This window comes from Thunnus maccoyii, chromosome 2 (assembly GCF_910596095.1).
Source record: "Thunnus maccoyii chromosome 2, fThuMac1.1, whole genome shotgun sequence".
Lineage (NCBI taxonomy): Eukaryota > Metazoa > Chordata > Actinopteri > Scombriformes > Scombridae > Thunnus > Thunnus maccoyii.
The window spans coordinates 36,986,871-37,000,801 of NC_056534.1; the positions used below are offsets into that span (position 1 = coordinate 36,986,871).

At 39.9% G+C, this 13,931-nt stretch overlaps 1 protein-coding gene across 5 annotated transcripts in view; it reads right to left on the reverse strand.

The window, feature by feature from the left end:
* The window catches only part of rab11fip4b (RAB11 family interacting protein 4 (class II) b), a 51,940-nt gene that overhangs the window by 18,210 nt on the left and 19,799 nt on the right, over nt 1-13,931 (reverse strand). Inside the window, exon 1 of one of the 5 annotated variants that reach the window (XM_042392244.1) lies at nt 7,107-7,546. The exons of the other annotated variants lie outside the window; for them this stretch is intronic. Within the exon in view, the coding sequence (XP_042248178.1) occupies nt 7,107-7,184 (78 nt within the window). The 5' untranslated portion in view covers nt 7,185-7,546. Of the gene's footprint in view, nt 1-7,106; nt 7,547-13,931 lie in introns of those variants that run through there. 5 annotated transcript variants of the gene reach the window in all.

Consider the following 13,931-nt stretch of genomic DNA (forward strand, 5'->3'; position numbering starts at 1 on the left):
CATCTCATCCATCACACATCATGTGTGGCTGTAACCTGACGCACCAGATGGTTTGTTGCACAGAACCATCTGAGAAGACGTCCTTGGAAACTGGAAAAGGGCACGCACTTTCAGGAAGAGAGTTGGCAGGTGATTGGATAAACCATCTGTCTATCACTGTCTATTACGGGCTAACTTCTCGCTGTCATCAAACCTTAACTTCCTCATAGGATGCTGATTGGTCCGAACCACTTTTCGTTCACCCACAAGCGCAAACAAACTTGAAGCCTGACAAGATGGATTCTCTTCAAACTTTCTCTGGAAAAATACAGGTCAGACACCTATAGTATACACACAGACACATACACTTGAAGATTGACAGCCAAGATTTTGCGAGGTAGAAAAACAGTTGTTCAGCATGAATGGTTATGTATGAGACAAACACAGGCAGGCTGTCAGGGAAGGTGGATGAGTGAATATGAATGGCGTATGTATTATTTACATCCATTGCAGCTGCGACAGAAACGTAAGAAGTGAGGAGTAAAGAGAGAAGGTGTGGGTACACTTGTCACTTCTCTCAGTTTAGCAGAAGAAAGACCACCACACGTCAACTGGAGAGAAATATCTGGAAAGTGAAAAAGACGAGAGGCAACTGAAACCAACTTAAAAAACAACAAGCACCACTAACCAAGGAATATGCTTCCAATACCTAATTGGTAATTAATACCACATACAACTTTTTGAAGTAATTAGATAATAATTATGTCAAGCTCGGCAGCAACATTAACTTTTCAGCAGTGCATAGATGAAAATGTACATAAGGAAAGATGACTACTGTTAACACTGTGTTGACACAGTTCTGGGACTCAAAATGTTGCGTAATGTATTTGTCATTCTACAGCTGTTGAGCAACGCCCTGAGGTTACAGTACAAAAACTGTAAAATGTCAATAACATTACCGTATTGATATTACTGCTTCAATATTTGTTGCTAAGGAGACAAACAGACAGTATTTTCACATTGCATAATAAAGTATGTGTTTGTGTAACCGAAACTTGGAGCAAAACAGGTGAGTGGGAGAGAAACCGAAAGTTTATCTCCAGTCCTCCTACCCAGATTCAATACAATGCTATTTTATTTCCTCTGATGTGACCTGTAGTCAAATCGTGAACCCATCCAAATTCTTGATGCAAATTCGTCATGGACATAAATATAACAGAGGTGAATCAGTATTCTTAGGAAGTCAAATTGACTTGTTATTGGTAGGAAACTGAGAGTAGATGGACTAACAGAGCTTTATCATTCTGGTCTAATAATAACATTAATGATGGCCACATGTTATTGGTAACAACTGTGCTTTTATTGCTCTCAGCTGTGTGACCATTGAGTCTAAACTCCATCTATGGTCTTGGTTTAAATTTGACATGTTCTAACTGACATTGATGTTGCATTGTACTGTTTGTTGTTGTGCTGTTGTATGTTTTTTTGGGGACTATAGATGCAAACTAGCTTCAAGCTAACTCTGGTGCAGTACATCTTCAATGTTTCAAACTGCACACTGTCCCCGTCAATAAATCAATCAATCAATGAAAAGTCAAAAATGTCTGTCTTAATCATCTTTAGTTCAACAAGTTAAAGAAAATCATTTCTTTCTCTTCTGTGTTTGACAGTTTCCCCTTTTCACTATTTTCACAGAGTCAGTATCTATCCCACAGAGCTGAGACCATATACTCTTGTACACAATAAAAGTTTTACACACACGCATACACAAGAGAGTGACAAGCGGAGTGATTGGAACTAATTACTAAAAGGCCAATTAACTTACGGTTAGTGTTCAATCTCTGAGCTATCAAAGGCCCAAACTCTATCAAGTTGAACAACAACATTTCTGGAGCCGCCATTAAAGAGATAGACTCTCGATCCACCTCTCCTCACAGCCTCTTAGTTTATGCTGAGTGCTGAGGGTCAATACCATTTTAGTGCTGAACAAATCATTAATCTTCCCTCCTGGCACAGCGGAGAATTATGTGGATGACCATGCATTTCAAGACGTATTGATCAGAATGTAATAGGAGGGAGAAAAGGGCTTTGAACTTGCCAGACTATGACTGGACACCAGCCAGTACGGTGAGATGTCCACGTGTGTGTTCGAATTCACTTTCACTCATTTATCGTCAACTTGTTTTTTTGGAATATTTACTGAATCATATCAAAGTATCTCATCATGTAATAGTTGTTCATAGAAGGCAGGAGATTTCAGACAAACTGATGATCTGCCTTAGAAATGTAAGAAATCACATTTTTAAGCGTCACCATTTAAAAGAGCTTTAGCACTCTTAAAAAGCTTTCAGATGATCTCTTTTGAGGAGTGGCCCTCCAACAATATTTAGGGAACATTTTTGTGGTGTGTCATTAGAAATTAAAAGCATTATGTAGCTTATAAGCTTTTAAAAAGTGTTGCATATCTGTCATATAGCTAGTTAGACAGTAATCACCTTGTTGCTAAAGAATAAAGCCAAACAAATGTTAGAGAAGACAATACAGAGACAGAGTGCTACAGCAGAGTGTGTGGGTGGGATTGGATGAGCAGACACATGAACTGACATCGACTGGATCGATCCACACTGACGAAGCTTTGATTTAGTGTGAGTCAGCAGTAAAGGGACGAGAGGATGAGCAGAGGAGCGAGAGACACGTTGAAAAAGGGATGGATGGACGATGGAGAGAAAAAAGAAAGAAGGAGAGGAGGATTGAGGAAGGAAAGCTGGAGAGAGAGAGAGAGAGAGAGAGGAGGGCGGCACTGAAATAGCAGACGGAGAGCAGCAGAATCTCTCTGCTCGTCTTTGTCAGACTGAGCTACGGAGATAAGAGGCATTTCTCTGCAGAGGCTTGTTCTTCATCTCTCTCTCTTTCTCTTTGTTCATCTCTCTCTCTCTCCTCTTCCCTCCATTCCTCTCAGTCATGAGCTCCTCAAGAGCTGCCACCACAAAAATATTCACCTTCATTAAATGAATCGTTTAATGCTTCTTTTTTTTTTGCTTTGATATCCGGCAATTTCACTCAGCAAAGGCGGCTTCTGTCATGTCAGATCCCCACAGCTGGTACAAGAAGCTCCGGGACAGGAGGGTATAAAAGGCTTTAAAGATTCACAGATATGTTACACTAAAGCTGAAATAACTAGTTGATCGTAGTCAACCAAACATTTGTTGGTTCCAGCTTCACAAATGTGAAGATTTGCTGCTTTTATTTGTCTTATATGATATTAAACTGAATGTTTTTGAGTTACTGTTTGGACGAAACAGTTGAAGACGTCCTTTCTGTTTTGTTATTTTTCACTATTTTCTGACATTTCATACACAAAATGAAAATAACCAGCAGATTAATTGATGATGAAAATCATTAGTCACAGCTCTAATATACATATATTACTATTAAACATAATTAATCTGGTGAATAATGATTATATTCACATCTATATAAATTATTTTCAGTATCACTTTCGCAACATACCATGACGGGAACATAAACAGTCATTATTTAGTGTGTATGTATCCGCCTCTTCCTACGCACTCACACACTCACTCATTACACCGAGGGGAAGTTATGACTCATGACTTCGCACTATGAGAACCTTGAGTTTCGGCAAATGAGAAACACACACACATGCCCGAGTGACATAAAAAAAAAAAAACAACACCTGAGACCTGAGAAATCCTCCCTGCTCATTCGTCTTCATCAAAACATTGACACAGGGAAGGTTTTTCTTAACACTACAACTCTATCTGCACAGGTCACACACACAAACACAGCACACACTTGTTTCCACCTGAGTCCCGATGAGAACAGGTAGCTGCTTGGATTACCAGGAATGTTGCTCTGGACAAAAGGACAGTGTAGGGAGGGACTGGACTATTCTCAATGAAACACACAGGAAACTTCAAGATGTGTGACAGTGTTTGTGTTTACTCTTGTATTTCTGAAGCAAATGTCCTTGAAAAAGTAGAAAGACGAGAGGAAAGAACTACATCATGTTGGGGATAGTTTAGAGAATAAATGAACATTCAGATTAGGTTTTATGAGCTGAGTAAAGGGTTAAAACCAGACAGGCAGAGGTGACAGTTCAGTTTAGCAGTTAGGGAACAGTGTGGCAATCCAGATGTTGTTATGAGTGTGTGTAGGTGTGTGTACAGGCCCGTTATAAACAAGAAAAACTTGAAATTCATCTTATGATTAAGAGTTATTTAAGTGTTCTGTTACATTGTTTGTTTGTGTTTGTGTGTGTGGACTGTATCTTTAATTACAAAGACACAATCCTTGAGAGCATGACAGTACAATTTAGCTTATTAATTGTAGATTACAATTACTGGTGCACAACAAACAGTGAATGCTCTACATGAGCAAGTGTGACTATCAGTGTGTGAATGTGTGACATTAATGAAAAGGCACAATTCAGTTGAAATGTTTAACCAAGTGTTTTACTGTCTTATCTGTGCATCTGTGCATGTTAACAATCCTTGAGAGTGGCGTCTACTGCAGAAATACACAAGGAAGCTTAATATCTGTGTTTCTCACAAAAATCCAAGTGTGGGTTGATCAGTATTAGTGTCATATTGAAGAGTAATTAAGAGAAGCTCATGCCAAGTAAGCAGGTGTGTGTGTGTGCGTGTGTGTGTGTGCGTGTGTGTGCGCGCCTCCAGGAAGCAACCACCTGTTTTAAACTCTTAAATGTTTGACAACTGTTCATAGAACGGAACAAGGAAGTCAACATTAACATCGAAAGTCAAACTAAAGCCATGAGTCTGTTTTGTTTTTTAGTCCTATAACACTATAACAGCTGTGTAATAAATGAACCAATTAATCACTTAACCTAATAAAACATCAGATAATAGTGAAACATGCTCCTCACGATTTCCTGCAACTACATGTAAATTCAATTTGTCAGTCGACTAATTAAATCATGTCAGTGCCTCAATCTTCTGATTTTGCATTTGTGATGCGGTTCAGTCATGTTCCCTTGAATTACGGATTACAAGAGGAGAAGTTATATTTACCTTGAAGGAGAAGCACAACACCCTGACTCATAAGTAGCTGCACAAACACTTGACAACTCTCTGTCTCCTTCATTGTTCCAAGTCTGTTGTGTGTGAAGTTTGTTGTGTCTGGCGTGCTGATTGTCCTTTCTGTGTCCTCAAATGCATGTTCAATAAGAAGCTGTTTTTCCTTTAACAAAGTGCATTGTCTTTCTTTACGCGTCAGCCCTCTTGCTGCTGCTCTCTTGAATGGGGGCATTTCAGTGTCATTAGTGGCAGACCCTCAGCAGGTGGTCGAGCCCCGGCATCTTTTCAGCTGTTGCATGTGAATTTTGTCATTTAAATTTTTGTATTTTGTGCTGCAAAAACCCTTTTTAAAACATTTGCCAACAAGGAAACAACCAACAAGTTTAATGTCAATATTTAGCTTTAAAACTACAGTACATTAAATCAATGACTAAGAACTTGTGAATGTTTCAGAATGATTCTTTGTTTTGTCTTGAGATTATTGTTTGCTCACTCTTGTGTTAGAAAGTACAGAAGAGATCATGAAATAGGAGTGTCTGTTTTAACTGCTGCAGATTAGCTTCCATTCATCCAGTCCAGCTCAGTACTGTACTGCATGTTAATCTAGTTATTCTAGTCCTGGTGTACACACTTGTGCAGAGTCTAACACGCCTGGATGAATGGCGGTCTTGTTTAAGGAAACAAGACAACAAGTTACTGCAAAATTCAAAATGCTACAACAAAAATGCCCACAAGCTAAAATGTGTAAAAGGAAAAACAAATGTCTTCCAGGAATAAACTGAGCCAGAGACAAACAACAGAGAACGTCCTGCTCGGCTGAAGAAGAGTTAATCTCATTATGTAATGTCCAGTGACAGACCAGGAGTATTCAAAACGACTACAGAGACTGATGTCACGTTGCTATTGAGATTCCTACAGTACAAATACAACTCACCTTGCCTTTCTATTTTTGGAGTAATGAATGCACATTAAAAAAAAAGGTACAAGAGGCTCAGCGAGCATCAGTTGTACTGTCAACAGCACATGACTAAAAATTTGTGCACGGTCACCTTTTTAACATCGACTAAACGTCCCTGTATGATCTAAATAATAGAAATAGTCACAAAGACTTTTAGCTGGGTGTCAAAGTTATTTGTTAATTAACTGTAACATGATACATTTACAGATCTATAAATTTACAGTAAATCAGTTGTCTTTATAAATATTAAGTTCTACAATATTTTGTCTGGGTATTATGAATTATATAACAGAATACCTACAATCCCTTGCAGCACTGTGAGTGTGGTTGTTCAAAACACAGCGTTATGGTTGAAGGGTACACTTCTCTTTTTTCAATGAACTAGAATAAAACGACGGGGATGTTACTGGTATTTATATAGAGAACATTTTTAATACCCATGATGGACAAAGATTTCCATATCTAAATCAGAACAGTCTGAACTGTCTTAAATAAATATTGTTCACGTCAAACACATTCAACAGCAAACCTGTCACCTACTCCTCTGTCTTCTTTCTTTTTCTATCTGCACATGGTCAATCCATCAGTCCACCTCCCTGCACACTTATTTTAATCACTCTCACTGTCATTCTCTGTCCTTCCAACAACCCCCGGTTTCCAATTAATCCCATTAACATCAGAGACACATGTTGAACCGGAACAGAGACGCCAGAAACTGAACGAGAGAGACTGAGAGAGGGATAGAAAGCGACGCTGGAAAGCAGACAGGGATGTAAGAAAGACAAGAGAGCGAACAGGACACAGACACCACTAGCTGAGCGGGACAGACAGGCAAGCTTTGAGACAGGGTCAACTCCATATAACACACACACACACACACACACAAACGGATTGGGAGGGGGGGAACAATGGACTCTGCACTGCCGTTGAGCTGCCCCCTCTTTAACTCACCAGTCTTCCCCCCCACATATCAACTATCTAGGCTTTCTTCTTGTTCTTTCATGAAACCTTGCATCTCTCTATTGGCTCCTTTCTCTGTTTTGTTCTCTTTCTGTCAAGTTGCCTTTCATCACCTCATATTCCAGCTAGCTGGGTGCAGTCTGATGGCTTACCCCGTTTACTAGTGAGGGGAGTCCATGGTCAGCAGTCCCCCTCTTTCCACCAGCCAAACCCTCATCCACTGAAGTCATCCACTCGCCCCGTTCACCAGGGCTAAGTCCGCTGTCTCCGCTCTCTCTCTCTCTCTCTCTCTCACACACACGCACACACACACACACACACAACACACACAGGTGTTCCCTTCAAAGGCAAGAGGAGGGAGGAAGCGACGGGATAGTCCAAAGGGTGAGTCCCTGTTAGTGGTATAGTCCAAAGAGAGGCAGAGGAGCACTGCACTGGCTGCCTGCCTTTTCTTACACCGACAGAAACTGCAACACACACACACACATTCACACACGCTCACACACAAAACACAAGCACAGACTCTGCAACTCGCACCCCTCACACTTCCTCCCTCACTGGCTGGTTCGCCGGCTGACTCGCATTCACACAGTGAGAGCTCAGATCAGGCAACAGTTGTTGAATTCATGGCACCTCCTCCCCCCCACCCCCCCCTCCCTCCTCATCCCTCCCCCTTGTAGGTGGTTGCTTAGCAACTGGCTTCTGTGGGCGGAGCTTGTGAGAGTCCTAACATTGCTGCACACTCTGCTCTTGGCTGCCGCCTACTCAGGCGAAATTTGCATGTGAAGCCCTGCCTGCCTGTGTCTGTCTCTGCTGTAGAAGAGGCCAGTGGCTGTGTGGGCTGTGAAGAGGGGGAGGGAGGAAAAACAGTTTGTCTTCAGTGATGCAGCAGATTCCACAAGATGGGTCCAAAAGAAAAGACGCACTGGTTAGTCACAATGGGAAGGGGGGGAAAAGAGCGGAGGAAGCGTTAGCCAGAAGGAGAGAGGTGGCGGAACAAATAAAGATCATATGTTGTTTATTTTTTCACCCAGATAAAAACTTGAAAATGAGTTCAGAAAATCACTTGTGCCTGAATCTGTCCCTGTGGCATCTGGCCAAATGGACTTATCAGAAGAGCAGAAATGGAATATAATATTCATAAGTATGTTTTAATTAGTGTATAATGACCTGAAAATAAGAATCATTCATAAATTCTTCATAAATGTGTGGAAACAACAGGGAAAATGAGAGAGACTGGAGGGAAATAACAGATGAACATCAAGTCTTCCACGTTATTAAACTGATATCTTTGAGTAAATGGTGATGGGTGTTTTTTTTAACATTGTCTGAACATTTTGTGGACAATTAATTAATTGTGAAAATAATTAAATGATTCATCAAAAATTAAAATAATCTTTCGTTGCAGCTTTATCAGCATTATAATAACCACAATCCAATCTCATATAATTATATAATCTGTATGACACATAAACTCATTTCACTGTGGTAACTTATCAACTCCTAAACAAGTGAACATACAGAATGTTGCTGTTGGCTGAAACTGATCCAGTGTAGGTGACTTAGACGTTTTCATTTCATTTGTGGGATCATATGATCCAAAGAAAATCCTCTAAATCTTTATGAAATCCCTTCAGAAATGCACAGCAGTCAATCTGTAAATAAACCTGTTTTTCCTGGTTTTTGAAAAGTTTAAATTTTCCAGATACAAGGTGCGGTGATTAGTGATGGACAATTTAATTCCAAAGATTTTCAAAAGAGGTTTGGAGGTTATAAAAGGGTTGATTATTACTTTAAATACTAGTCAAACTAAGAGAAATGTCATGTTTTATGATTTGATGGGCAGAATAGACAAACTTCCCACTGCAGCTTCTAAAAGGCAAAACTATTTTTGTGAAAGCACTTCCATAATTTATAACTAACTTTTTTCTGCTATTCCATCTCTGCTACATTACTACATATCTTCACACAATTTTAGGTCTTATAGATTTGCCGTTAAGCATAAAATGTATTCCTCTACCAGGACGGTGGAAGTAAATGAACGGAAATATTCTATGTGTGTATATACCGTTGTTTCTCTCTCAGCTCTTATCTCAGCTCCACAGAGCACTTCAATCTTTCTTTCAGCTGTCACTCCATGCTTCACTCCTCAATTGTATCTTTTAAATTGCTCCTCTTCTGGCTGGATGCGGACCAGACTCTCTTACCGGAGTCAGGGAAACAGAAAACAACTTCCAGATGATCATGTTTGTTGCTCTTGTTTGGTGGCATCAGTCTCAACAGTGGAGCGTTTTCACATTAAAAATTAAACTAAACTTCTATTTCCTTTAAAAGACAGATTAGCTTGTTAGCCTTTACCTTCTATTTGTCTGCCTGAGTTTACTGTTCAGGATTTACAGAAACTTGAAATCATATGAAATGTATTACTGTATTTAATAACTTTACATCACGCATGGGCCTCCATGCATTGTGCTTTTAATGAATTGGATTGTACCAGTCGCAAGTTAAAACCTCACCTCAAATACTGGGCTCTTTATATTTGGTCTACAAGTGGCTGACGGGTTCAGTTTTTTATTCACATTATGTTTCACCGCCAATAATTTCACAGGTGACTGAACAAGCCACTACGATGATCAGCTCTCTGTTAATACTGTCATCTGAGAACTTCCCTGTCTGCCGTACTGCTGCTGTCCTACTTACTGTACGTACATTTGAAGGACCTGTTCCCTCTGCTGTGGAAACATAAATCACACACTCTATCGCCATCTCAACACATCCCCTTCGGCTTCTGTGCCGTTTGTAATAAAGACATAGATTCTGTATTTTTTTTCTTTGGCTTATATTGCTTCTGTGCCTTTGTTTTAAAATCCCATCACCTCCTGGCTGTCTCTCCTCCACACTGGGTTTCATTCAGACCCAAAGAAAACTCATTATATTGTTAATTTAATAATGATAAAATCTCATGATTTCATATTAATGTGTGTTTCTATGCTTCTGTTTGTATTTTATTCGCTGAAGTTTCAACACTTCATGTCTTGTTCCAGTTACTGGACTCAGCAGCCGCTGGCGAGGGCTGACGGCAGCGGAGCCAAAACCCTAATCCTGCTAAAATTACAAGGAAATGTCAGTGAACTTATTACCTTCTTGCTATCTTTCTATCTTCCACCTGTTGACATATTTTCACCATATCAGTGTTAATTAAAGGTGACTCATAGCCTGCATGCCGGCCAAATCTCTGTATCTCATAGAATATGTGTCAGAGAGCTGTGGCTGCTTGAGTCCCGACGCTTGGTGCGAGTGTCCTTGAGCTGATGGAGGGATGAGAAAAAGAAGGAGAGGTGGTGAGAAGGATGACAAGGAGGGAAGAGATATGATCCAAGCTGAGGGAGCCAAATAAAACCTAATTATGTGGACAGGAATGCAGCCTTCCTACAAGTCTCCTTTCTTTCTCTCTCTCTTTTGCTCTCTTTCTCCTTCACTCCTCAAAGACGTTGGCAAGGGCTCAACCAATGGCCTGTGGCTATTTGTTTATGTGCAATTTGTTAGAGGGCTGGCCCCTTTCCCTCTTTTCAAAGAAACCATTTACAATTCTATTCATGTCTACCTGCCTCATTCAGATGGCAACACATAGTTATGGACCAAGGGTCTGGATTTCACTACATGCTTTCAGAGAGTGTTAAAACAGTTTTGTTAATACTATTCAGAGAGGGGAAGTCAGAGGAAAACATTATGACATCACTTTCAGCGATGGTGTGTAATGGACTGAAGGGAGGTGCTGTAAAAAGTTATTCTGAGTGCAAGAGATGCATTATACTCCTCATAGATGAATGGACACATGGGGCTATGCATACGGGGTAAAGCAAACACACACACACACACACACATATATAAGCTTTAAGTTGTAAAAAAAATAAAGCCAACAACTGTGCGTGTTGCAGAGTTCAGCTGAAGCAGCTCTGTGGGGATTCTCCACCGGCTGCTGGCATTCGCATTGCAGCAAGACGAATGATAGAGAGGAAAGAGGGTGGGGGTAGAGATGGATAGAGCGGGAGAGGGAGGGAGAGGCCCCACAGCAGAAGAGAGGGAAAGGAGAGCACAGGCTTACAAGAAATAAATGAGGCAGGGATACTCTTTAGGGGGGCAGTGGGTTGGTAGGCTGTTTATTCGGGCCGAGTGCTGTGAATGCCGATAACTCTGCTGCTACTTGTTCTAGATACACACAAAGCTGTGGACATATGAGAAGAAGAGTACACATACATTCTGTCACACGCATCATATGTGTGCTTAAAGTTTTCTTGTGACATTGTTGTAATTAAGTAAACGTATTTTCAGACCATTAGATCAGCACTTCTGCCTGGTGTCCTTTAATTTCTCAGTTCTACCAGCCATGTATTATCAGGCTACTGGACCACATTCACAGATTGGATTTTTTATGGTGTATAATTTCTGGTAAAATTGATAACTACATGTAATTTGAAAAGTTTTCCTTTTTATTAAGCAGCCTAAGTGTCCTGTATTATTAAAGGATCAGGGTTTGGAGGAGTATATCTGCAGCTAACATCTGGTACAGAGCAGTAGATCTGACAACATGCAAACACCATCTGCACAACTTTGTGAGATTCACTATAATAACAATGTAGGCAGTGGAGGCGGCGAGAGGAGGGATCAGATAGAGTGAGAGAGACACTGAAAAGGCTCAAATCTGCAGTATAATTTCTGATGCTATCTTGCGTTTATCGGGCTTGATAGAAAAAGTGAGACCATGAATAACTGAGTATTGTTTGCTCTGCTTCAAACTTGACAGGAATAGAATTAAAATGACATAGAACATGTATCATATCCAGTTTCATAGAGAATATTTGAATATTGAAGGGAACTTGCAGCTCAAATATGTAAAGAGTGGACCACTTCCTATTGCATTACACATCTATCTGTTGGTGACTATTCAGCTGTAGTATGAGTGAAACCAGGCTACTGGGTTACTGTTGCCTGCAGGGAAAACTCACACCTAGTTGCAGAGGTATTGATTACTGTTTGCATAGTCAGAATGCAATTGTTTATGGAAGGACTCAAATATGTCAAAGGACACTGTTATGAATGACAAGTATCAAGTATACAATAAGATTTCAACTCTGTTCAGAGCAGATGGTATGCACACACACACACACACACATTTACTGTAAAAAATATACAATATATAGCAAAAAAATACTGAAAATGACTGTGTAACTGAGAGCTCCTCTGCAGTGGAAACGCATATTTTCACCTTATGATCTGTGACCAACAAGAAGCTTTTTTTGTGACAGGGGTTACTAAATTGGTCCTGCTGTCACAATGCAATTCAACAACTGAAAACTCATTTTTACTGCAACTGAAAGTGCAACTATAGCAAACTACTAGGACTGCAACTAACAATTATTTTCTCGATCAGTCACTTTGTCTATAAAATGTCAGAAAAATGCCTTAAAGGTGATGTCTTCAAAGGTCTTGTTTTATCTTTTCAGTTTACTATCATGTATGACATATACAAGTTTCAAATCCTCATATTTGAGAAGCTACAACCAGCAAATATTTGGCATTTTTCATCTTAATAAATTACTAAAACAATTATTTGATTATCAAAATATTTGATTCTATCTATCAACTAATCATTGCAGGTTAATAAACTACAACAGCAATCCTCAAACACCTGCATAGTTGCTTTTCTTTACTTATAAATTCAGGTTTATACCAACTGTTGGGTAACTGATACAGTGCTTGAAGATAAGAGCATTGGCTACATGTCATAATAATGTTTCGTGTTATTTTAAACTGTTATGAAGTTATAGATACTGACACAGGTTATGAGCTATTCACAATTATAGTTTTGTCCATTTAGGCCTATTTCATTCCTGACAAATGGCTGGTAAGACAAGACACAATAAGATCAGTGTTAAACTTTTGCAGGTAGGTATTATCCCTTTTAAAAACTATTCTTATTGTCACGTCATGTGTGCATAACTTCTCTGTCCTAGAATAGTGGAAATGTGATCCTCGGTGAAATGAGACAGAGAAGCAACGTACAGACTCCTCTCTGTCAGCGTGCTGAGCAGCTGTGGCAAAAAGCTGACTGACAACAGATCAAAGCCTGATGATCAATACACAACCTGACCACCCATCTATCAAATCACTATCAGACCACTGGGGCAGCAAGTGACAGTGGGATCAATGAGGAAATGAGGAAGAGGAAGATAAAGACAGGTCTGATTAACAGCTGAGATAAGAAGAGAGGAGACAGAGAGAGAGAGAGAGAAATGGGAGAAACAACGAAAAGTCTGAGGAAGGACAAAAGCAAATACTTAAAGATAAAAAGATGTAGATGAGGTTAATAAGGCCCGACACCATTCTGTCTGAAATATTACCAAGTAAAGATGCCACCCTTTCTTCAAATGAGTCATCAACAAATAATGATATGTTGTCTGTGAGTCCTAACAATCGTCAGTTTGCCAAAGTTTGTCCAGACTGCAGCTCAGTGCTGAAGAAGAGAAGCTTCAGCAGGATGTTCAGGCTTTAATGGAGGCTTTCACTTTCTCTATTAAAAGGTTACAGTGAGTAGAAGCACACTTGGTGTGAGCTGAGCTGAAACAGTGCAACCAGACAATGGATGCTAATTAGCCTGACATAGAGGAGGGAAAAAACACTGAACCATGAAAGGTGTTATGAACCAAGGTCATGGAATATAAATGCACATTGCAAAGAGATATACAAACACCCACACGCAATGGGCGAGGCACAAACTGCTCACAAACATTTTAATCTTCTACTCTAAACAGACGCATTCTTAAGTAAGTGAACTTATATCGATGGCTCACATGAAGACAGCGAACACTTCCACATCTTTGTGGTTAGCCGCTGTAGAGCTGCTTCTGTAAAGTAACTTGCCACAAATGACACAATGCACTGTAAGATTAGTTTGCACTGTACAAACCAAACAAAAT